The sequence below is a fragment of the Aedes aegypti genome, chromosome 2 (assembly GCF_002204515.2).
Source record: "Aedes aegypti strain LVP_AGWG chromosome 2, AaegL5.0 Primary Assembly, whole genome shotgun sequence".
NCBI lineage: Eukaryota > Metazoa > Arthropoda > Insecta > Diptera > Culicidae > Aedes > Aedes aegypti.
Genome location: NC_035108.1, coordinates 436,238,740 through 436,265,934, shown reverse-complemented (window position 1 = coordinate 436,265,934; position 27,195 = coordinate 436,238,740). Strand labels below are relative to the sequence as shown.

The 27,195-nt window shown below is 36.7% G+C and overlaps 1 protein-coding gene across 2 annotated transcripts in view; it reads left to right on the top strand.

The window, feature by feature from the left end:
- Positions 1–27,195, top strand: part of LOC5567008 (cGMP-dependent protein kinase, isozyme 1) — a 176,099-nt gene that overhangs the window by 123,489 nt on the left and 25,415 nt on the right. For both annotated transcript variants that reach the window (XM_021847821.1, XM_021847822.1), the window contains 7 exons: positions 10,496–10,875; positions 11,107–11,387; positions 11,465–11,634; positions 23,233–23,335; positions 23,462–23,731; positions 23,796–24,247; positions 24,318–24,481. In XM_021847821.1, the coding sequence (XP_021703513.1) occupies positions 10,496–10,875; positions 11,107–11,387; positions 11,465–11,634; positions 23,233–23,335; positions 23,462–23,731; positions 23,796–24,247; positions 24,318–24,481 (1,820 nt within the window). The remainder of the gene's footprint in view (positions 1–10,495; positions 10,876–11,106; positions 11,388–11,464; positions 11,635–23,232; positions 23,336–23,461; positions 23,732–23,795; positions 24,248–24,317; positions 24,482–27,195) is intronic.

Sequence of the window (27,195 nt, the reverse complement as noted above, 5' to 3'; positions counted from 1 at the left end):
CCGTTTTATTCATTATGTATATAAATGACATGCGACGAGTTTTACGTTTTTGTGACATAAATCTTTTTGCAGATGATACCGTGATATTCATTGCGGCTAAAAATCTTGATGATGCCGTTGCACATATGAATGCAGATTTACGTTCTCTGAGTAGATGGTTGAAGTACAAACAGTTGAAATTGAATATAAGTAAAACTAAATTTATGTTGATATCGCGGAATCGAACAAATATAGACGTCTCAATACAAATTGATGATGAGACAATTGATCGCGTGCGCGAAATTAAATATCTTGGCGTGATTATTGATGACAGATTAAAGTTCGACGCTCACATCGACAATGTTATCAAGAAAATAGCCAAGAAGTATGGAATACTCTGCCGATTAAAAAACGATTTAACGATTGCTAGTAAAATACATTTGTACAAATCAATCATCTCTCCACATCTGGAGTTTTGCGCTTCCATTTTGTTTTTAGCAAATGAAACACAAATATCGAGAATGCAGCGTTTGCAAAATAAAATAATGCGTTTGATTTTGAGATGCAACAGATTCACTTCCTCGTCTTTCTTATTAGATGCTCTTCAGTGGTTATCGGTGAAGCAAAGAATTGTATTCTTGACGATGGTGTTCATTTTTAAAGTAATTAACGGTTTGTTGCCTCGATATTTGTGTGATCGAATTGAAAGAGGAAGTGACATTCATAGATATAATACTAGAAACGCGACTGAATTAAGAACACCACAGTTTTTGTACGGTGCTTCACAAAACTCTTTGTTTTTTAAAGGAATAAATGTTTTCAATTCGATGCCTATACACATCAAACGTGCTGCAACTCTATCACAGTTTAAGAGACTATGTATTTCACACGTCAAAGCTGCCTTCTGAACAGCTACATGTTAACTTTTTTGTACTTGACTAATATTGTATCTTGACGAAGTTTTGACTAACGGATATTTTGTATTGACTATATTGTAAAATATGTTTAATAATTATTGAGGCACTAATAAACTACGATGTTCGCCTCGATGATGATGATGGATTTTTTATATATTGACGTAGTTATAGTTTATTCCTTTTTATATGTAGTCTACGGAGGTTTGAGTCCCGCGCGCGGTACACAGGTATAAACGACTGTTTGATTACTTATCTTTTGAATTGAGAATTTATGCTGTTGGTGGATGCCATGCATTAGTAGTAAGTTTTCTGGTTGAATGTCGGAAATTTCTTGAAAATGCAAATGTATCCGATAGTTTTGACATCATCGGCGGGGTTATCAATTCTGGCAATGTTTTGGATTTTGTTGAACTTTCTTGATCACTATTAAAACTTATGAAAAGTGTGGTTGAGACCAACAGATTTTTACCATTTTTTTGCTGTATAGTATGGGAACTTGTAATGTTGTTTATATCTGTTGAAATAATCAGACCGTTTATTGTTTGCAAATCTGGTTAACATTGATCATAATTAATTATCTTAAAGATATATCGTCTCGCTCAAACCTTTGTAGGGGTATGTGGTGGGACCATCATCATCATCATCATCATCATCATCATCATCATCAACAAGTTTATTTGTCAAAAGTTTAATTTTAGATTTATGGTAGGTACAGTATTTTTTCTATTATGTTCAATTAAACACCATTACTGTTCAAAAGAACTGTTGGGGGTTCTAAAAAGTATAAAAAAAACAGATGCGATCATATTAAAGGTAAAACTAGTGGCCCATCCTCATTGGATACTCATGAATACAGTCGAAACCATTAGAATATGCAACATATTATGATGTAGTTCGTTCAAATGAGGTTTTAGCTGCATCCATTTGCCTCTCTTAGCCTACCAAATGAACGAATAAGTAAAAAAAATCTGCCTCTCTGATAACAAAAAAAAACATGACAATTTTTTTACCAAACATTGACCATAAGTGGTCCATTTGTGGACCATTTCCATTGGCGTTTTAGAACCCGGTGCTATCTCGTTAGGCCGAATGTCGTTTGACCGAATGCTGTTAGGCTGACGTTAGGCCGAAAGGGTCGTTGGGCCGAAAGGGTCGTTAGGCCGAAGAATTAACCTATGCGTACCCAACGTCTGTTTTTGAGGATCTTCAAATCTTCAATCAGCTGTTAAAAAATAATTTTCCAACCGAATTTAGAAATTTCTAAATTTAGAAGGGCCGCAAAATGGAACCAGTTCATCCAATGGTTCCGGAGTTATTTCGGATTCCATTGGGGTAAAAACAGGTCCGTCCCACTCGGGCTCAGATTGGGTACCACTTCTAGTACTGCATTTGGCCCCTCGGTAGTGCAAAAGGTACCCAAGTTTGACAGATCGCAGTACACTTTGAACGGCATTCTAGATTACCTATTGAGCCATTAAATTTTGGACAACTGCAAGGGACATGGGGGTCTTTAATTTGTCTTTGGTAAGAACCTATCGAAATACGAAGTTTCAAACAATTTAACTTCTTTACTCGTGCTCAGTGCTGGGAATGGTAATAGTAGTAGGCTCATTGAAGGCTCTTAATGCGGAAAATGCAGCAGGAAATATAACATTTTTCTACAGTAATTTTGGGTTGCCCTTAGCAACGGGTGTGTTGCAATTTTCAAGGCATTTTGCCTACAGCAGCGATGGGCGTGAGTTTCACTGGCTTCGCTGACTGTGATTGGCTTTGTTTGGCTACTGTAGAGTGAATTTCAGATTTATTCCCAACCCTGCTCGTGCTATTCGATATTTTTAAAATGGCCTTTTTCTTAGTTCTTCCAAAGATAAACTGTAAGCTAATGCACATTTACTTTTGCTTCCGCTGTTTTGTTACAGTTCGACTTTTTTTATGTCGATGGTTTGACGTTCTCAACATTCTATATACATCGTTTCGGCATCAGTTGACAAAAGCAACACAGTTTTGCCGTTTCGTTCGGTCCATGAGCTCAACATCATATCTTCAGTGTACAGAGCAGTTCCAGGTGCAATCTTCTTTTTATCTGTGAATTCAAGTGGAACCTCTCTCTTATTGCTCCTGATACTAATTCATTGTCTAGTAGGGTAGGTGTACCAGTTATGGACATATGGACATAAGGGAAAATTTGATTATCTTCAAATTTTTAATCATTCTGTGTGTTTAAGTAGTTTGATATGAAATATATCTTGATGTTGAAACATTCAAAAATATTCGAAATGTGAAAGTTTGCGAGAAAACATATATGGTCAAATAGGGAACCACTATAGCCATAACTGGTACACTTTCCTAGTTCTTTTGCAAGAGGCACCGACGTAAAAAAAGTTGTTGAAATACACGCTACGACCAGAATTATAGTACGGCTTCACTAGTTAGTTGTTGTTGTTGTTGTTGTTTGAGAGGGACTTTACCCCAAGGACATTTGTCCCTTATTGCTGGGTTTTACAATTGGTCCATCAATCCGGTAGCAGTCAGATCAAGAAGGTCCATTTCCTTTGATGTTGATAGCACCTCATCCAGGGTGCCGCCCAAGTTATAAGCCAAGCGTTCATTATGGTAAATTAGGCAGTCAATTAAAATATGGCGAACAGTTAGCGGTGAATTACAAGAAGTGCAGATTGAAGGATCAATTTTATCGAGGCGGTATTCATGAGTAAGACGGGTATGAAAATTTTTTTTTTTAAACACAGATTTTTAATAAGATTTTGGAGCTTGACATAAGATAAAAAAGATTTTTTCAACCAAAAACACAGATGAGAGTTGGAAAAAATGTGGCAACACTGCTGTCAATTGATGCCGTTGCGACGATCAGCTGTTCCGGAACGTCTCGTAAAATGGCTTATTGCCCATTGCACGGTGATGTCACGAGAAAATAGCTCTTTTCCTTTCCTTTGAGAAATCTGAAAACAACGGTGTCAACTTTGACAGGTTCTGGCACCGTTGTTTTCCAGTTTTGTTAAAGAGCAAAAGAGAGAATTTCGCCATAAAATGAGCTATAGGTCATTTCACAGCGATATTTGTTCTCTTTCGTTCTTCTAGAAAATCCTTGTTTGCTGTTTCTTGTTTTTTAGTTTCCCATAGGAGAGAAAGAGAACAAAGTTTGCGATCATTTTATCCATGTTTCAAGGAAATATTGTGAACTACTCGGGATATCCGGATTTTGTTCAGTATGGTCACAAATCATCTGAAATGTTTCCAATTTCATCTAAACGAAGAATAAACTCTGAGGTACATACAAATGGATTTGGAAAAACTGAGCTAATGACCACTTCTCTTGAAGCAAGAAGATTATATACAAAGAAACTCGTCCTGATTGGTCCTGAAATTGGTATAAAATGTCACAAAAACAAAAAAAAAAATTATATATAGCATGAACAGTATTGTGGAATTGGCCAATTCCGCCAGGCCGTACGGAACATATCTGGTGTGGCCAGATCAATCCTGAATGGTCGTTGCAGCATTTCAGCACCATTTCCACTTATTATTTGACAAATCTGAATGTTTGAGGTGTTGCACGAATTGTTTTGGAAAAACTTAGAAAATGGCCATTTCCCTCGAGGTATCCGGAATATGTCCGGTGTACCCCGGTCCAGAATAGTCATGGATGTCCAGAACATTTATTTTCGTTCTTAACCATTTCCACTCTTTATTTGACAAACCATGAAGATCGAGGTGTCACACGAATGGTTCTGATAACATTGTTATTTATTATTTATTTATTTATTTGTAACTAAAATTTTGAAAGAGGGAAAAACCCCTTTGAGTGATTTCCATTGGAAATCTTTCTCAAAGAGGCACAAAACCTCTTAATCTTAAAAAAAAACGTTATAAATCAAACTTAAAACTAAAGGCTCACACGGTAGTAAACCATAACAGAGCCGTAATCTTGAAACATCACAATCAGCGTTGACTAAAGCCCTCAGTACACTCTTTGCCAAGTGTGTAAATTTTTCCACACGCATAAACTAACACTTCAATATCCACTTGACACTTCAGATGTTTTGTCATTGTTGAGACCGATGTTTGCATGTCGGTTTATGCGTGCGGAAAAATTTGCACACTGGACAAACAGTGTACTGAGGGCTTAAGGATTGACATCGAAAGCCAGTGAGGGGGAGAATCAAAAACGAATCCAACCGGATATCTGAAAATAAACGTAAAAAATAAACACAAAGAGTATCAAACCAAATATGAGATCTCATTTAGCAACTGAAACAAAAGTTTCATTACAGGATACCATTTTGTACCAAGTATATCACGTACAGATACAGGAATAGGTTGACCCAAATTTAATAGATTGTTGATGAATTTATTTCTTGGAGTAATGAATTTGTCACACTGAAATACTATATGATCGATGTCTTCATAAAATTCCACACAATCGCATAAATTGGAAACTTTAATGTTGATGCGATACAAATGGCTGTTACAAATATAATGGTTCGACATCAATCTCGAAAAAGAGCAAATTAAATTTCTACTTGCTGGCATATTTTTAAACCATTGAAAATAATTGACTTTAGGACAAATAGAATGACACCAACGTCCTTTGTCGCTCGAATCCCAACACGTATGCCAATCCAAAAGAGATTTTGCTTTCAATTTTGGATAAAATTCAGAAGGAAATATGTTACGGTTGTAAATTATTCCATGATGAACACCAAATTTAGCTAACATATCTGCCTGTTCATTCCCATAAATTTTACAATGAGCAGGAATCCAAACAAATTTAATGATAAATCCTCGAGAACTAAGTTCAAACAATATTTTTTTTCATAATTAATATAATAGGGGTATTCACTTAAACCTGCGTAACATGTAATTCTGCGTATCTCCCTCTACGAAATATTTCGAATGAAATATTCCTTTTCAAATGTCAAACATGAGATCAATGATCTAGTTACCCACTGTAAACGTCAACCATTCATTTGAAAGGTTGTTGTTTCAGTCCAAAAAAGATTTGATTTTTCTCAGGATCAATTTGGTAATTTAAATAATTATAATACAAGCGCTCACCATTTCGCCTCTTTTTCAGATGGAGACAAATTACCCAAACAAGTGTAAGCTGCTGGCTAATCAAAATGTTTTCAAAAAAGAATAAGTTTGATGTGTAGCATCATTTGATCAAATGCGCTTCCCGAAATAATCACTGCCGTCGGGCACCTGCAGCTAGCTCGGGATCATCTTATATTATTGGGGAAGAGGCAGCCCAATGTGCTCTTTTTTCCTTTCAGGTAGCGTTGACGATTCTCCTAATTAGATTAGAGATTTCAAATTTGTTTTTAAATCATGAAGAACACAACTTTATAGATAAATGTACAACCAAACCTAGTTCAAATCCCATATACTATGAGGTTCTATGTTCGCCGTTAAACGGGTTAAACTGCGTTCAAATCTCAAGACCAATGTTAATGGGAAACTATTAGATAATGATTGTCCCACATTGTGTTGTTCTGTATACATTGCCAATTTTCTCAGCTTCCTTTATTAGTTACCATTATTTGCCTCAGTTTTGTTTCGTCCTTTCTTTAGTTCTCAGATTTTTTTTTCCAACCGTTCAAGAGAAAAAAAAAATGAAAAATATTTGTTTGTTCAGAGTTCTTATTGACATTTGTTAGATATTCAAAGCGCTCTTCGATTGACAGACCATTAAATTTCGAGATTTTGAAATGTTTCATTGTCGGTATATGAAATTTTTAAATAGTCGATATAGCATGACTTACGCAGCGATTTACGCTGTTAAGTGAATCCCCTTAATATGATGAATTTTGAAGTTGAAATTAATTGTGTTTAAAGCCTGGAGACAACTCAAACTATCCGAACAAACAATATAAATATTTGGTGTTCAATCTTTAATTAAGTTGCACGCAAAGTAAAGAGCAATCAATTCTGCTGAAAAAACAGAACAAGGAGATTGCAATTTAAAAAAATGACCAGAAAATAAATTATAGACACCAAAACCTGCGATGCCGTCAATCAATGAACCATCAGTATATATGATAACATTGTGGGAGTGGCCACCTCCTCCAGGACTTCCGGAACATATCTGGCACAAGTAAACGGATTGTCATGTCCAAAGAGGTCTTTAACAATTAATTGTTTATGGTTGTATATACTGATAGTGTTTTATGTATACATATATCGAATAGCACGATAAAAGAAGTTAAATTGTTTAAAAATTCGTATTTCGGCAGGTTCTGACCCCAACGGGGTATCACTCCGGAACCATTAGGTGAACCGGTTCCGTTTTGCGGCCCTTGCAAATTAAGACAAATCTGGGTCGCATGCCATTGGTTTCAAGAAAATCGGTTGGAAAATTACTTTTTAACAGCTGATTGAAGATTTGAAAATCCTCAAAAACAGACATTGGGTACCCATAGGTTAAGCCGAAAATGGCCGAAAGTTCTAATGAACCGTAAGGGTAACTAACAGGGATAGGTCAGGACAATTTGCATTACCAAGAAGCCGTGGAATGAGTTTTCAGGTCGAATGGATTGTCAGTTGTTCGATCAGTATAATTTGCATTTACCAAGAATACCATCATAACCGCTGTGATATATAACTAGAACGAACAGCCTTTAATTAAAAGAAGGAAAAAAAGACTGATGAATGTGTTAGCCATTTGAAAAAGTAGTAAATTATCAAATTTACTTTCGGTCTAACGACCTGCACCCGTCTCTCTGACAACAAAAAATACATGACCATTTTTTACCAAACTTTGACCATAATTCTTTTTTCCGTTTGTGTTTTAGAACCCTATGCACTTGCACAAAATTGTGTATATTGACTATTTACATAATTATGTGCAGTGTTCACCATCAAACACTTCAAATTTTAAAACTATTCGAATAAAACGATATTTTGAGGCTCTTTTTTTTAATTCCTAACGGTATTAACGAAAAAAAAAATTCATGGTGGAATCCCTAGAAGAATTTCGGGAGCTGTTTGAGGGAGGAATACCTGGTGCCATACCTTAAGTTATCATTAGGAACACAATTCACAATTCTGGAGAAATCTCATGTTCAATTCCAGGCAGAATTCTAGTGTAATTCCTTGTGAAAATTTTGATGGAACCCTGAAGTGAAGTTCCTAAAACCAACAACATTTCCATCCCTTGGGAGTTTTAAATGAATCCCTATTGGAATGAGGAATGCCTTGTTAAACCCTTGAAAGAATTTCCCTTGTGGAATTCTTGGAAGATTTTCTAGTTGAATTTCTGAATAGAATCCCAGGTTTTATTCTAGATGAAATTCCTGGAGTAATTCCAGCTGAAATCCCTGGGGAATGCTTTAAAGAGTTCATGGAGGATTCCTTAGTTTAAATTCTGACGAAGTCTCTAGTACAATTCTGAAAGATGTCTGGTAGTTTGTTTTGGGGAATCCCTTTAAGAATTCCTGAAAAAATATCTTGTGCAACTGTTAGGGGTGAAATTCCTAGAGAAATCCTTGGACGAGTTCCTAGAAGCAGGGCTGGCATCACAATGCCCATAAGGAGCAATAAACATGAGTTGCCATCCTAGATTCCGAAAAGGCGTCGGACATTGATACCACCATGGACTTCAAAACGGCGTCGGGCATTCATTTCCGTCACGCTAAAAGTATGTGTATTCTTTATTTCACACCAGGTCTGAAACACCTTTTTGAATCGCGGGCCGAATCTCAGCTACAAAAATTTGCATCGGGCCATTTTTTGAGCACAGCAATATCAAAGTTTGCTGAAGTGCTAAATTGAATGTAAGTGATAAAATTTTCTTTTGAAGAGATTCAAAATTGATAATTGCTTATCTAATATTTTTTCCAGAGATTGTGCGATAATTGTTCTTTAGTATTTCGTCAGAATCGATCCAAAGATTGTTTCATAATTTCTGGTCAGAACTCTGTCAGTTTTATTTTCAGTATTCTATAAAAATCATTCTTTGCGTTCTGTCAGAAATTTTCACAGGATTTCTTCAGAATCTCATCGATGAAGGATTATTTGAAAATCTAGCTCAAGGTTTCATTAGAACGAAGGCTAGGATTTTGCAGAAACCCTGCGCAGGATTCTGTGTAAATTGTTCGTAGAATGCCATGGGAACAATACAAAGACTCATTTTGTAATCCAGTTTTTGAATCCGGAGAAGTTTGTAATGCTCAGAAATCTAAAAGACATTTTTTTAAGATTGTTCTTCTTCTTCTTCTTGGTATTAACGTCCCCACTGGGACAGAGCCGGCAACTCAGCGTAGTGTTCTAAGAGCACTTCCACAGTTTTTAACTGCGAGCTTTCTTTGCCAAAGTTGCCATTTTCGCATTCGTATATCGTGTGGCAGGTACGATTACCCAGACAACCAGAAGTCGCATAGCAGTATACGACGAAAGTCATTTATTTGTACAAACTGCATCACTCCCGCACCAAATGTTGAGTGAAATCGTTTGATCGATGAGTTTCCACGCATAAAACGCTATTTTATGAGTTCATATGTACATTTCGTTTCGTTCCGCATAGTTTTACACAGTAAGTCGGATCAATCCGTAGCAGCTGTCAAATAAACTTTGTTATCATAAATAAAGTCGCATAAGAGTATAGACCAATTCGCAAGAAAATCTACACACTCGCATTGCATGTTATGTTTCATCATATAAAATATGTACGTAAATCGCCTCCACTTTTGTACGCATAAGGCCTTTTCGTGACATCTTATACGTGAAACTTTGCACATATAAGCATCGCATAAAGCAAAAGGTGATTTGGTTATACGTACATTTTGGTTGTCTGGGTATACTCTATGCCCAGGAAATTCAAGGAGATTTCCATTACGAAAAGATCCTTGACCGACTGGGAATCGAACCCAGACACCTTCAGCATGGCTTTGCTTTGTAGCCGCGGACTCTAAGGAAGCTTGTGTGAGAACCTTTTTCAGGCTTCTGTTAAATCCTACTACAAGTTCTGTGACAATCTTACCCAATATTTTATAATCCTACTAGGAATTCTGGGCCAGCTTTGCCCAACATTGCTATAACAAACCTGCCCAAGATTTCCGTGAAGTATTTGTGAGAATCCTGTCTTAAATTATATAACTTCTTAGACGGTTACACCTTCCAAAGGGCGTAACACGAAATTTCATTTGGCGACAATCAGTTTAGAGGCGTAGAAAAACTATAGATGCAAATGGTTTTCAAATAATATGGCTGATTGATGGCTGATTTTTTTTTACATAATAACAGTAAATGAAGCACCGTGGAAGAAAGAGTCCGCTTCCGACTTGAGAGGTGGTTCAAATAAGATGTTTCAGAATAGGGGATGGAAACGTGTAAATTTTTGGACGTCATATTTGAATAATTCCTCGCAGGTGATCGATTGTTACTCGCCTGAATTCATAACTGTTCACAACGTGATACACAGAGTGTGGGGCGTGCTCGGCTCATCAAAGCCTACCAATGGCATAGCGGAGCGACATTCGTTGCGTGCCAAGAATTACTAATTTCTACTCGGACGTAATTGAGGTTTACGACAATTTTGCTCATATCGCTTTTGTTTCTCGTTCTCTTCCTTTTCGGTGCGGCAGAGTGTACTCCAGCAGACGACAACGAGCAGCTTGGACCGGTCACAGAATGCAGGAAGCGGAGCAGGAGGAACGGTGGCGCCAATGTCCAGTCCCAAGGTACTCCAAGCGGTCGAAGGCGACCTGCTGTCCAGTATCCAGGCGAACTACGTTATGGCCGGACAGCAGCTGCCCATGTCCGAACTGTACGGCATCACGGGCAAGGGCTTCAAATTGGCCCACTCGAGTCAACTGGCCGGAATCGGGGCCAACGATGGCTCCTTCCGTCAGAACAAAGGGGCTACGCTGATGGCCATGAAGAAGCAGGGTGTGTCTGGTGAAAGCTGTGAGTTGACGGGCAGTCCATCCGACATCAAGATCCCCAAATACGAAAAAGACTACAGGTGAGAAATCGTTCCCCTTCCTGAATCTCTTCATTTCCGCATTAAAGCCTGATTCGCTGCTGATCGCAGTACGCAGTTGAAAAGAGATGTCCGTTTAAACGGAAGTCGCTGTAGAAAATTTCTGCAAAGAATCGACCAAGGCCAAGAAATTACTTGTCAGCAGCGAATCAGGCTTAACCAACCACAATGTATAACCCCACCCGTATCAATCAATCATAAAAACCGAAACAGCGCGAAGCAACTCATCAAGGATGCCATTTTGGAGAACGACTTCTTCAAGAACATCGACTCGCTGCAGATCCGCGAAATCGTCGACTCGATGTACAGTCGTGAGTTTCGCTCCGGGGAGTACGTGATCCACGAGGGACAGGCCGGATCGCATCTGTACGTGTCGGCCGCCGGCGAGTTCGAAGTGCTCAAGGACGGCAAGTTCCTCGGATTGATGGGCCCCGGCAAGGCGTTCGGCGAGCTGGCCATTCTGTACAACTGCACCCGCACCGCGTCTATTCGAGGTAAGAGGTTCGAAGGGCTGTTTGGAATGCACAATAGATTTGCGGATGATTTATGATTTTTTATTTTTCTGTGCCAGTGTTGAGCGACTCACGAGTGTGGGTTTTGGACCGACGGGTATTCCAGCAGATAATGATGCGAACCGGGCTGCAGAGGATAGAGGAGAACGTCAACTTTTTGCGGTCGGTGCCACTACTGAAGAATCTGAGTAATGACGTACTTACCAAGATTGCTGACGTGCTGGAAGTGGTGAGTAGTGCTTAGGTTAAGGTTAAAGGCGTGCAGTTGGCAGTGCATTGCCAATCAGGGGAAACATCATTTCCAAAGAAAGTGAAAGTTTTGTAACCAGATGTGACATTTGACTACCAGAGGTAGAGAAAGGTTTTTGCGCTGGGAGCATAAGGGGCATCTTTTTTGTATCCAGCTATGAAAAATCGTACTTCAAAAGTTTTTCTATTTTTTGAATACTTAAATGTATAATAGGTCCTTCAGGATATGTACCGTCAAACCGGGTAACTTGCAATACTTTTCAACTTCAAAGTTATATGGATGACAATTTTAAGGATTCAGATGAACCAGACACAATTTGGTATCCTAATCGCCACATTAGGAATGCCACGTTATTTAATATGCCCATAAAAGTATAACTGTCTCATATAGATTTTCGAACCAACACTCTTTTTCATCGCAACCTTGATGATTTAATATATACTTCACTAAGCATATACAAATTTACAAACTTTGTTTGAAAATGTTGTGGAAAAATATGACGTTGGTGCAGTCCCATGTTGAAAATAAAGGCATAACAGTCTCTATATGAACTTTCAATTGAAATAGCAACTTCAGAACATGAATTCTGTTCAAGTTTATAATTTTCGCTTATCTAAAGAAACAAAATAAGTTATCTCTGCGATGTTGCTAGTTGAAAATGGTATGCTAGAAAACTATGAATATTTGTATGAGAAGAAAAACTTCAAACTTTGGGTGCTAATTTCTCAATGCCTACTTTTTCTATATGGGACAGTTATGCCTTTATGGGCAGTGTAACTGATAGCAATTACCTCGAATAACATTTTTCTACCGTTTGTATGGTACTTAGAACGATTTTCAGTCTTGCTTTTATATGACAAAACGTTTAAAATGATTTTAACCTCCAGCCAAAATGGAAAAAATACTCAAACCATCGCCAAAATCTTCTGTTTTATACTTAAGGTCGATAACCAGTGTTATAAATTAAAAAAAGTTCAATCAACGCTACATGCCGATGTGTTCTTCGTTTCTCTTTTTGAACTTCTTCAGGAATTACACCGGAATTCCTCCAGATATATTTATGTTTAAGATTTTTTGGGTTTGCCCTGACCAGAGGTACATCCACGTCCGTAATCTTGACTAAAACAAACGTAAATATTTTGTGCACAGTGAAGCTGAGAAATTGTGTAACCTTATAGAATCCTAGGCTGGAAATTGAAAGTGATTTTATTTGAGGGGCCCAAACACAAAAGGGTAGTGTAGTAAATTGAGAGACGTCTGTGCAATCCAAAATTAGAGCAATAACTGAAAGGTTGTTTGTTTGTCTGTTTCCATGTTCACATTTCTCAAAGCCTGCTTACCATTTAATATTGCATTAATAGATTATTTAATTGCATCTTATTATCTACCTTACATTCTCCTCTCTATCTACTCTTTTTTAATTGAATTAAATGTGTCATTTCTCTTTTTCATTAATAATGTATGCACTTAATTTATTTTAGATATTCTGGATTCTGTGGAGTATAAAATCGGTTTCATAATTCTTATTTCAATGGATTACTCAACTCGTGATTTGAACTTCTAAATGGTAGCCTATTAACATTTTGGAATACTAATGAATATCCCCATTACTCAAAATTTGACATATAGCCAATATTTGTGACTACAGTATCAATTAGATCGACATCTCATAGATCATAAGAAAGACTTCTTGCTTGCTGACGCACTCACCTGCTTTTTTAGTTAACTGTGGCCATCAAAAATATTCACGGAGAATACCGAAGTAACCACTAGCATTATATCATTATACTAATTTGACCGAAAGTCTACCTTTCTGGCATATTAAAAGTTATCTTGCACTTTTTCAATAACTGTGAAGAATTAACCCTTACTATCGATATCACGAATGCTTTGCAGTTTCACTTTAATTCAACGCTTTAATTCAACAAATGCTTTTCATCATTTAGGATAAGTCTAATTTTATTTCATCATGAAGGATTGCATAACCTTAATGAATGCTTAATTGCAAGTTGATTCTCTACTGTCTACTAAATAAGGAGAGCATTTGTCAAGAAATATTCATATTTCCTTCATTGTACAATAGATAAGTTTATAGTTGTAGACTATTTAGTCTTTATGTTTACTTCGAACTCCTATTTAATAAAAAAAATGCAATAATTAGGATTTTTGATAATTTTGGGTAAACAATCATGACCACTTGAATCCTGAACTGTATCGATATCCAGAACTGCTATCAATAAAATAAAAAAAATATGTAGAGCAACTCTTTATCCCGCTCGTTGGAGCACCGATTTATTGGTGTATGTTATAGCACAACGCAAAGAGTGGTGTCAATCTCATTCTTCGTTTACAAGGCGCTTAAATTTATTAATTTTACAAGACCACCTCTAGCACAGAGCATCAACGCGTTCAGGATTCAACTAAAATTGGACGTCTTAAAGCCAATATAAATCTTCAGCCCTAAGTTAGGGCCACTAACTATACACAATAAAATAACTTTCAAGGGTCTTTGCATTAATGATGGCAACTAGCATGCTTTCAGGGGCGCATATTTCTATTATAAAAAAGTAGGCCTTGCTGAGCAAGCCATGAAATACTGACAAGCGCTAGTTGAGTTCATTACGAATCAAGCCTTCAAACTGTATATATTGCTATGTGCGTTTGAAATGCAAAAATCAAACGCGGGAACACTAAACGCGGTAAGATTTTTCATAAGAAATGCGATGTCATAGATAGATTTTTCTTGCTAGGGCGGCAGTGATTTATGTAATCGTTGCTAGGTGTCCTTTGATTATTTTGTGTTACCGCATTTGGTGGACGTTCACTCAAGATTTGCATCTCAAATGCAAACAGCAATACCATTCTCCATGTTTCGAAAATCTTTGGTTTATCGAAATCAAAATATTTCGTATTTTCATCGTTTCATTCTGCATTGATAATATTTTCTTCCCATAAAATTTCCGTCAGGTCCATAATTGAACTTTCTGCTTATTACTAATCGATATGGTTTGCAAAGGTTGGTATTGACTTTTATCTAAAGCAGTTTAATGTTCATAAATAATTTATCTCTTATGTAAATAACGTGGTTCCTGTCTAAAAACTAACAGCCAACGAAAACAAGTGAGATCTTTGTGAACAACTGCATTAAGTCCAAAGGTCAGAACAGCTATAGATTTATAATGATACCCAGAAGTTACGGGATTTCACACACTACGTAGACCTAGTCTGTTAGAGATACGAACAAATTCACACTGATTACTTCTACAACTTCTATTTCGCTGCTAGAAGTGAATGCTTTCATTAGTTTATCATTAGTTAGTTTCATGCCAACATAATTTCATATCCATTAGCTTGCTAAACATGAAACTTGAACTACTACTATTTTCTCTCGAGATTGCAGTCATTTCAATCGATTCTGGGTTATATCTTCTTCAATCGCTCAACAAAATCATGGGACTTGATTTTTGCCCGTAAACGCACTCTGTCTACTGAGGGACCAGTTTTGTTGTGGATTTCTGCCCATTTCCGTCAGAATCCAGTTCTCGGTACTCTGTCTTTGTCCATCAGAGACCTTTATTTCTACGAATTTCTGCCTTTTTTACCAGAATCCGTCATTTCATCTCCGCCCATGTCCGTCGGAGACTACCTATATTAGTTATCTTATGGGATTTCTGCCTTTGCCTATCAGAAAACCCATTTTTGATAGATGTTTTCTATTTTTTTTTAAACTTCGACCTACCAACTACGCCATTGTAGTAAATTGAGAGACGTCTGTGCAATCCAAAATTAGAGCAATAACTGAAAGGTTGTTTGTTTGTCTGTTTCCATGTTCACATTTCTCAAAGCCTGCTTACCATTAATTGTTGCATTAATAGATTATTTGATTGCATCTTATTATCTACCTTACAGGTAGAAGTGACATTTTGGTCTGTTTTGAGTTGAGTATATTAAATAAATCTACTGTTTCCAAGGTTTCTAATGATATTTTTAGATGATTTTTTCACTCAACAGCAAAAAATATAATTCTTAAAAGACTGGCTTGTTATTTGATTCCCAAACAATTGCTAAATAAAAACTTAACCCTCTACTACCCAAATTTTCATTTTCGATCTAAGCATCATTTTTCGCTATCTCAATTGAAAAATTCACAAATTTATAAATTTTAGTTCTTGATTTTTTTTTTTGTGAACATCCCTATCTTTCCCTATCCCTATCCCTATAATCAAAATTATAGTTTTTGCATTACTTTTGCAGATAAAAAATTTCTTATTTGTTTTCTAGACATTTTTTATTTTTCGTGTAGGGTCGTTGTTTCCTTGGTAGACATTTCCCAAATAGACGCACTAGTAGCTTTTTCTACTCTAAACCAATTCGATTTTTAATTTTTGGAACGTTTAGTTTCAGAATTTACAAAACGGCGTAAGTAAGATATTCAATTTTCGCAACCTAACCATTACTTTCACCGCTCCGCTATATGGAGAGACAAAGTGACCTAACCACGAATCAAAACAAAACACTACTTGAGTCGATTTTACACTGGTATAAAAATGTCGTAAGTAACTGAATGAAACGGCTTATCATTTTGTCATACAATTTTTGTGGGAAAGGATAGAAGCAACCTAGTATTTGAATGCGAGCTGATTGCATGCAAAATTTAAGCAATGTCCACGTTAAAAATGTTACAAAGTGAATTCATTTTAAAACAGTTCTAGAAGACAGGTTGTGATTCTTCTTAATTAATTTTCTCAAAACCGTATGAAACTTACTTACGTCGATTTGAAAAATTAATCGAGAAATCATTGCAAAATATTTCTTGAAATGTAGGTCAGGTGCTATTTATCTAATCATTGATCATCATTGATCTAATCATTGATATACAGATCGATTTTGTTCAAAAAAAGAACAGAAGGTTTAAAGCTTTAACTCCTCTGCACCTATAGTAAACCTATTGTTCCTATAATAGCACTACTAAGAGAAACTATTTTTATTAAACAAAGTAGTTGATGAACTAAGGACTTTTCTACATCAAAAGCTTTAGATCCACACTATAAAGGAAAATTATAAAAACTTTGTAAAAATATGGTATTGATTTGTATATTGCCTAGGCCATGGAGCTAGTGCTACTATAGACACATGTGTTCCTACAGTGACACAAGCGATAATTAATACAAAAACATGAGTTTTCGTAGCTTCCATATTTTATACACAAAACCAAGATAAAAAGCTTTAAGAAAAATCGTTTTGAGATACAACTCCACCAGATTCTTCTTCTGTGATAAGTTTATTATAGTAAAATATGAAATGTTCACATTCTAGTATTGCATGTTAAATAAGACCCATGCATTTGTAAATTATAAAATAAAACAATTTTTCAATCATTTCTCAAAATTACAAAAATGTTTCAAAAATCGTATAAATTTTTCTAATATGAGTATTAAGGCCCAATCTTAACCTTTCGGTTGTCGTGCGAATTTTTGTAACGCGAGTAGTTGCGCGTTGTTCTTTGTACAACACCCGTGGTTTTTCATGTAAAAATATTGAAAAACTATCTTGGACAAAGTTGTCAAGAAGATCAAGGGCTGGCATGCAGTAATTATTCATTTTCGAAATTCCAAGTGTGCATGAAAGTTTTGTTTTGCTGATATCTTAGGTTTCTGACAACTTAGAAGGATGCCGCCTTCGGCAATGTTGTTCAGTAACTCAAAGACTATCATTATTTGAGCCAAGAAATTCGAATTTTTGTGCACATGAAAGTATTTTGCGGATATCTCAGGAATCTGACCACTTAGAAAGATGGCGGCTTCGGCAAAGTTGTCTAGTGGCTCGAGGACTATCATTGTTAGAGGCAGTTGATTCAAAATTTTGCCACCGGGCAGCGCTAGTGAGCATTAAACTTCTGTTCTTCAGATATCTCAGGAGCTTGACCACATAGATAGATGTTATCATCTACAAAGTTGTTTATTAAGCCAAGAGCTATCATTGTTCAAGCCAAAAGATTCGAAATGTTTTCACCAGGCGGCGTAAGTGTGCATTAAACTTTTGTTTAGAAGTTATCTCAGAATCTTGACCAGCTATTAAATTCTAAGTTTTGCCACCAGATGACGCCATTGAACATGAAACATTTGTTTGGAAAATATCTCAGGATCCTGACCATTGAGTAAGATGGTGTCTTCGGCAAAGTTATTCAGTAGCTCAAAGGCTATCTTTGTTTGTATCATGAAATTTTAGAATTACTAAAATAATGATGGCCTTTGAGTTTCAGAACAACGTTGCCGAAGATGCCATCTTTCTCAATGGTCAGGATCCTGAGATATTCGCAAAACAAAAGTTTCATGTTCACTAGCGCCGCCTGGTGGCAAAAATATGAATCTACTAACAATGATAGCTCTTACGTTACTGAACAACTTTGCAGAAGACGTCAACTTTGTAAATGGACAAGCTTCTGAGAAAACAAAATAAAAGTTTCAAGCACGCTAGTACCACCTAGCGGTCAAATTCATAATTAAATGAGGTACCATCATATAGTTTACAATAGCCTGGGACACGATTATATGAAAAATTTAGATTCTCGCCCCAGTCCACTTTTTGGATTGCATTTAGGTCCCATAACAACTGTGCAAAATTTCAGCTCGATCGGTGAAACTATATTTTAGTGCCAGCCCTTCAAAGTTTGTATAGGATTAACTATGGGAAAACTTACTTCTGCAAAGAAAAATCACCAGAGGTTGCCCATTGTCCTCTATAAAAATTCTGAACACGTCCTTTGATAGATATTTTTACGATGAACAACATTGTCGAAGACCGCAAAGCAATCCGACGATTGTAAAAAAAAGTTATGAAGCAAAGACTATTCGGAAATTTTGCACAATTTTGTAATTATTGTTATTTTTTACGTGGTAATTATCGTCACCTTGTCAATAGGTTTTCATTGAATAACTTTTTTCACAAGTGTCGGATTGTTTCGCGGTCTTTGGCAATATTCTTCATCGTAAAAATACCTATCGAGGCCTGTGTTCAGAATTTTTATAGAGGTCAATAGGCGACCTCTGGCGATTTTTCTTTGCAAAAGAAAGTTTTCCCATGATAAATCCCATACAAACTTTGAAGGGCTGGCGCTTAAATATAGTTTCACCGATCGAGCTGAAATTTTGCACAGTTGTTATGGGGCCTAAATTCAATCCAAAAAGTGGACTGGAGCGAGAATCTAAATTTTGTCCCACACTAATGTACAATTGATGACAATGCTGTATTGTTTTTAAGAAGATTCTTGAGGAATTTTGGTTTGGTGCCGACAGATATCCTTGTTGTAAAATGATAGCATATATATCGTAGTTGTTGAACAAAGTATAACAGCGCGACAGTCGGAAGGTTAAGGCCATATACAAAATCCTTTTGATTTCCGAGGTAACGAAAAATACCCAAAATTCCAAAAGGTACCCCAACTAGAGGTGAGGTTGGGTATAAGAGGATCAAAATAGACATATGTATTTGTTTTTGTCTTTGCTTCTACTCCCTCATTTTCATGCCAGTCCTTACCACAAGACTAAGAGAGCTTTTCGTCTTTAGGATCATTCGTTGAATCAACTTTTGTAATCATTAATATTAAAAATATGAATATACCTTATACTTATATCCTTTTCAAATCAGTTTCATGAAACAAATTTGAAAAAAAAACTAGACCAAACTGCTTATATTAATCAGTGGGATTGTTTCAATTTCCTCAACTATTTCTAGATAACAAATTCTTTTAATTTGTTAAGTTTTATTCCTTGCACTGAAGTGACACGTCTTATCGCAAAAAAAACAGAATAAACCTAATATTCTTTATTAATGTTTCGTCTCGCAGAAACTCATGTAGATATTTCACTTGAAATTCTTCAACAATTTCCTATATTACTCTTCATATATTTTTGATTTATGCCACAAAATATCAGTGGGAATTTGATCAAATCATTTTTCAGGAATTAACAAATAACTGCTTACAGAAATTCCCACGGCAATTCTGAAGCAGCCAAGAACTTCTTTCTAAAAGATCAGGGACTCCACGGCTGATTTAGGGACATCCATGACTTTTCTCAAAATCTCTCTTCAAAAATTTTAAGAAAATTTAAAAAGATAAATTTGGAGAATCTTCTACAGAATTCTTTAAATGTTTACCAAAGAACACCTTTAGAAATTTCTGTAAAATCTTATTATAATAGAATCATTAGTGATCTTCTACTGATGATTTTGAAAAAGTTTTTGGGTTCATTACTTAAGGATACTTATAATAAGAAAAAAAAATCAGAACAATAACAAAATATTTGATTTTTTTCATTTTGTTCTTTTATTAAAAAACAAATATAACATCTAAGTGTCTAGAATTTGACTGGAAGCTGTTGGAGGCACCCCTAGAATAAAAGCTTTGGACAAGTTCCAAAAGTGTAGAAATCTGTAGAATGCGTTATAATTTCTGAATGATTTTTTTTGGTGGTATAAGCATTTGTGAATGCAATAAGAGCTCTTGTATATATTTTAAGTATATTACTAGACATAATCTTAAATAAATTATGCACGAATACCTCGAAAAATTATTTTAAATAATCCTTAATTTGATTAAAATTGGTGTAATTCCTAAAGGAAATGCCTGAGAAGGAACCGTTGGTCAACTCGTAGAATATATTTTTGAGAAAATCTTGAAAAGCTTTGAAGAAAAGGAAAATAGCTTTATATTTAAAGTTTTAAGGACTCCAGGTAACATCCAAGTATAAGGATGAAGATGCACTGAAGCCAAACCTCTAATTTTCAAGAGCAAAAATCCAGCAAAGAACCAGGCAACCGTATGTGCAAAAAAAAAAAACTAACTAACTGAAGTAAACTACAACATTCAGTTTTCACGAGTTTTTGACAGGCTTCATGACATTTAGGACAGCTTGAGTTTGATTGAGTAATTTTACACTTAAAACTCAAGCATGAGGTTTTGGAAGCAGATCTCTTATGAAATTGCTCTCGTAGGATAGCTCACTCTGGTAACCAATAAGCACTTATATGCGCCTGTAATGCAGGTCATTTAATGCTAGCAAAATACAGGTTTTGGCCCGACGAACGGCTGCTTAAATGCTAGGCTATCAGAAATTTCGTATTCTGCTGTCAAAAATGATAACGGCTAAAACGTAACGCACACGTGGAGCAAAAGAAAAATAGATTGTTACACGCCTGACATTACTTCGAAACTCCGTATAAAAAATGTCAACAACGCCAGCAGTGGATATCAACTCCTTAGAAAAAAAAAAACGAAACAATTTCTGCAGTGAATGTCAAAGAGCAGGACAGTCAATTGAGCATGATGAGAGAGGGACAGAGAAGGGGAATTTTTCGTGACGTCACCATGCACTCTTCTTTTACCTCTTTCCCCTTCCTCCAACGTTTCTCTCTCTTCTATCTGTGTTTTAAAACATGTTTGTTGATATATGTTGATACCAAGGTGAGTGCATTATACTCTGTAGCCAGAGTCAGGGTTGGGAAAAAATCTGAAATTTTTTTTTACAGTAGCCAAACAAAGCCAATCGCAGTCAGCGAAGCCAGTGAAACTCACGCCTATCGTTGCTGTAGGCAAAGGGCCTTGAAAATTACAAAACACCCGTTACTAAGGGCAACCCAAAATTACTGTAAAAAAATGTTCTATTTCCCGCTGCATTTCCCGCATTTAGAGCCTTCAATGACAGTAACGATTTAAAACATTCATGCACCCAACATTGGCTACTCGATGAGATTCACGTTTTTGAACTACTGTACTGGGAAAGCCACGTGATTTTCGCGAAATTCAAGCCTACTACTATTACCATTCCCAGCAGATATGATGACACATGGATGTACGCCCACGTGGTTTCTTTTGAAATGTTTGTTAGTGCTTTTGGAAATGACCCAGCTAAAACAGAATTTTTCGTAATAGCAAAAAATGATGTATGCATCTTGTTGTAAAATTCGATTTTTTCAGCACTCGTTGTATTTATCCAACTCGGCGAGTCTCGTTAGATAAATGTACAACTTATGCTGAAAAAATCATAATTTTGCAACTTGTTGCATAAATAACTTTCAATGCAAAGGATAAATTTTGTGAGGAATTTTAGACACATGTTTTGAAATACTTTAGAGATTCACGAAATAGGGATAACTGGAGGTGCCATTTATAAACCTTAGTCGTTTAAAACATTTAAACCTTTCGGTGTAATGATACTTTGCATGAGTTTGGACAACTATAACATAATATCCCACGAAAAAAAAAAAACATTAAAAGCATCGCATTTGAATGATTCTTTAATACAAAAGTATTTATTCCATAAGCCAATACCGTGGTGAATCAAAATCCAGACGCTATCGATACCGGGACACTCTGATAATATTTGTTAATTAAAGGTAAATTTATATGTTGATATGTTTATTTTTATTTATTACTTTGACTACGAAAACAGCTGATCATGTTACATTCTATAATAATCTAGTAACCATTGTCAAATAATAAAGAATAATAAAAACAAAAATGTTGCATCTGTTGAACGTCTTTTTGCAGCGGTGCAATTGATTTTAACGACAGCGTCGACGAACACACCCTCAACGTTTATTAGCTACAATGTATAAAAATCACATTATTTTTGTAGTGATTTCAATATTATTGTTCGTTAAGTTTTTGTTTAACAGTTTAGTGACACTACATTGCAGATCTACAAGATAAATACAAGTTTAAAATAATGAAAACAGACTGTCCGGTATTGAACCAAGTGATTGTAAATCCGGAATTGAATTGAAAATGTATATTTCGAAGGATTTACAACATATTCCCAAGAGAAAGTGCAGGGAAGCTTTAAAGATTTTCAAAACAGAGATCAGAACAATGCGATGCATCGTTTAATGTAGACAAACTTAAATAATTAGTGATGATTGCAGTTGAAATAGCAGAGATAATAGTTTTAGTAATGAACCACTCATTTTGCATACATTTTTTATGTTTAAACCATAACAGAACATATTCTCTCGACTATAATCTTAAAAAATCGTGAAAAATTGAGTGCATTTTAAAAGTTTAACATAGTTTAATTTGATAATTTTATGCTAAAACGTAGCTTTTCGGATTTCGATTCAATAGTATCTGGATTTATCAACATGATTTGCCTCTGGTGTCCGGATTTAAAGAAAAAAATTACTTTATTGTTTTAACTATTTTCAATGCCAAGTCTCAAATTTCATCGGAAAATTTATCATTTCTACGAAGCTCAAACATAAAACTGTTCGTTACTTTGATAAATTCCGAAGAAAATTAATTGTAAAAGGGGTTTGAACATTCGTTCCGTCTTAAGTGTCCGGCGTCCGGGTATTGATGCATCCAGTAATTCGTATCAAAGGAATTCCTTCTAAAACTCCTTCCTTATTTTTCTTGAGTTCCTTTAGGAAATTTGAAGAATATCCCCCATCACCTGTTGTATTACAAAAAATAATAAATCTTAATTAAAATGATGGTTTTCATTCAACAACTGCTTATTCTAAGTAGAAGTCAGTAAACTATTTTAAGCAACCAACTTAAATCTCTTTTCATCATCTCAGGAATTCTATCCGGCGGGAGCATACATTATACGCCAGGGAGCTGCCGGTGACTCGTTCTTCCTTATCAGTCAGGGAACAGTGAAAGTGACCCAACGTCTACCAGGTAATTGTCTCACAGTACTGCTTTCGCCAGCATCCACTTCTCATTTCTCCATTACCCGTTCATACTCAAGCTCACATACACACTTTGGAGCATTTTTGAAAATTAACTGTCATGTTCCTTCCGCAGGATGCGCCGTCGAAGAAGAAATAAGAATCCTTGGTCGCGGGGAGTACTTTGGCGAGAAAGCCCTCATCAAGGAGGACAAACGGACGGCGAACATCATAGCGATGTCACCGGGCGTGGAGTGCCTCACGCTGGACCGAGAGTCCTTCAGCAAACACATCGGCGATCTGTGCGAACTGCACGAGAAGGACTACGGTGACGAGCAGCGGGTGCTGGCATTCCGCAATCTGGAGAATAATAACCTACCGTCGTCGCTGGATGCCGTCAAACCAGGTGGGAACTCTTTCGAATTCAAAATTCGGAATTAACATTAAACGAGGAGGTTTTCTTTTTCCAGAATTGATGGACGTCGAGTTGATGGATCTGAACGTGGTTGGGACGCTGGGAGTGGGCGGATTCGGGCGAGTGGAACTAGTCAAACTGGAGCGGAATGGAGTGGTTCAGGTGTTTGCCCTAAAGTGCATGAAGAAGAAACACATCGTGGACACCAAACAGCAGGAGCACGTGTTTAGCGAGAGGAAAATTATGCTTTCTTGCCATAGTCCTTTCATTACCCGGTTGTATCGGACCTATCGGGACGATAAGTTTGTGTATATGCTGCTGGAGGCTTGCCTGGGTGGAGAGGTTTGGACGATCTTGAGGGATCGGTCGTACTTTGAGGATTCGACGGCGAAGTTTATCGTCGGATGCGTGTTGAAAGCGTTCGAGTTTTTGCATGCCCGGGGGATAGTGTATCGAGATCTGAAGCCGGAGAATCTGCTGCTGGACTCGAGGGGATACGTTAAGCTGGTAATGCCCATCGCATGGTGCCAAAATGATTGACTTTTGAAAAGTTTGACCGAATTGGTTGTTATTTCAGGTGGATTTCGGATTCGCAAAGTTCATTGGCTACAGCAGTAAAACTTGGACATTCTGTGGGACGCCAGAGTACGTTGCTCCGGAGATAGTGCTGAACAAGGGTCACGACCGTTCGGTAGACTACTGGGCGCTGGGAGTGCTGATCCATGAACTGCTGACCGGAATGTGAGTAGTAGTTTCAAGTATTTATGCGGACCCGTTCTACTGGAACTTTAATTTACAAACTGTAGATTGGGATCTCTTGAATTCAATTGTTTCGTTAACTGAATCAGTCCGTTAATCGAGTTTTGGAATCTGTTTGTAAGAGTTACATCTCTATGAAACTATGCTTTTCTAGAACGATTATGATTCCGTTTTGCAAATTTTTCGAAATGGAGAGCCACCCATGTTGTGCAAGACTTTAATATGATCTGTACGTAGCCGCGAGATAACTTGCTGGTCACGTTCCAAGTCTTTCCAAGTACCGTTTTGACTCATATTCCGAACACTTAAGGCCAACAGTGACTTCAAATGCATCTGATTGGCATAAATTGGCTGATATCTGTATAAATTTTAATTGCTTCGCAAAGTCTAACTGTTAGCTGTTGGATGTAACAATGATAATGTTGATTTAATTAGTTTTGATATTGTTTTAACGTAAAAGTATGTAATAACATTTTGATTCAAATGCCGAACACTGTGTTCAAGCTGTCTCATATTCCGAACACCTTGATTCAAATTCCGAACAGCACAAATAAATCGTATTCAAATGAATAATTTCGAAATAAATTTATCTGAGCTTGTTCTACAGGTTCCAAACTAGAGAATCATCACTACTCCCATGGTATAAACTATATTAGAGACGTTAAAATTGAATTGCAATTGACTGCCATTTCCTTGTTATTTGATGACATATTTCAGCGAAACATTTCAATCAAATCGCCATACAAAAACCGAGTGTTCGGAATATGAGTCTGTTCGGAATTTGAGACAAAACGGTACCTTAGTTTGATTTTTCTTGTGAAGAGTAGCTCGTTTCTATTCCAGTCGAGCTGCCATTTGTTGAGAATAACTATTTCAATCCACTTTTTAACATCGGGTAGCGGCGTTTTATTGGTGTGAAGCAGTCTTCCCAAACGAACACCGAACACGTTGGTTCAGGCGGTTTTGTACTCTCCTTGTGCTCTGTTTTCGTGTGCAAACCGAAACGCTCGATACTGAACCTAAACCCAAACATGTGTGAAGTGAACATCGGTGCAAATGCCGGTTCGAAAACCGGTCCATTTGTACCTCGATTGCAACCAAGGTTCAAATGTAGGTACAAATGAGCCTATGCATGCTATAAAACGTTTGACTTTTACTGTGCGCCCTGTTTTCAAGTTGCCCGTGAGAGAGAGCGAGACAGCACCAACACACGGCGCACAGTAAAAGTCACGAGAACAAAAGAATTTATGGCACGTACAGAGGCTCATATTCGGTTGCATCCGCGGTTCAAAACGATGACACAAACCGACAGAAAATTGTTGATATCCACGCTTATCAATTTCTACTTATCGTGTCTGGTTGTTTGATATAGTAAAATCCTTGTTTATTTCATAAAGTTACTTTTATTTAAAGTGTTGATCCTAGTTGATCTGCTTAAATGAAACATTTATTCAAGCCTCAAGGGTCTTGAGATTTAAACCAAGATGTTCCATATATGATCGTAGAAATTTATCCGCGTGGATTTCAACCGATCCCTGTCTGCCTGGTTTGTGCCATTATTTGATTATTTGAACCCAAGTTTGAACCAAAGTTTGAACCGAAGTACACATGTACCAGGTTGATGGGTTTGATACACTGGTACAGAAGGGCGATTCAAATTTTAAAAATGTTTGAAAATCCAATCTCCCTTTTTGCTTCTTACCATCGTTACCATAAAAAAGTGTTCTGTGAAATTGTCAGCTTTCTAGGTGGTTTAAAGATGGCCCAAAGACAATGTAGGTTTTCTTTCTTCATTATGGTTTGAAGTATGAGTTTTCACTTTGGAATGATAAGTTTGTACTTACATTACAGTACTAGCGTGTTTGGATCATATCTCATTATTTCTCCATAGTAATCCATATAAACCTACATTGTCTTTGGGCCACCTTTAAATCACCACCTAGAAAACTGAAAATTTCACAGAACACTATTTTTATGGTAAGGATGGTAAGGAACATATGGGAGATTGGATTCTCAAACATTTTTAAATTTTGAACCGCCCTACTGGTACAGAGACGAAACGCGTTTGCGGTTCAACACAACACGGGTAGAAATCAGAATCCAAAAACAAGATTTTGACTCATGATATCATGATTCCAGCGTGTTTTCGTCTTATGAAAATACACCATGATTTGGACTCATGATATCATGAGTCAGATTGCCGTAACGCAACACACGCGTTAGGTTTTTGTAGCTGATTGCTCGGAATCATGATTCAAATTCCAAAAATGCTGAGTCGCGCATCCGTTTATGATCGACAAAATAAAAAAAGTTAAAAATAGCATACAGTGAGATTCGAGCCAAGAACCTTCCGATTGTGAGCCACGTACTCTACCACTCAACCACTTCGTCATCTTGAAATAAGAGTGATCGATACGAATGAGATGAAGCAAAGTGCGCTGCTTAGTGTTTTCACACTGGATGTTACGCTTATGAGGAATCATGATTATGACTCCAGGAACCATGATTTGTGATCCTGATATCATGATCTAACCAATTTATGAATTTCATGATTTGTAAATCATGGTGTGGGGATCAGATTTTTATCCGTGAAGTTGCAAGGTTCAAACCAAAGTTGCACATCGCTTCGGTTCATGGGAAGACTGGTGTGAAGCAATCCAGAGTGTCCTATACCAGCTAAATTATCGGCAATGCTG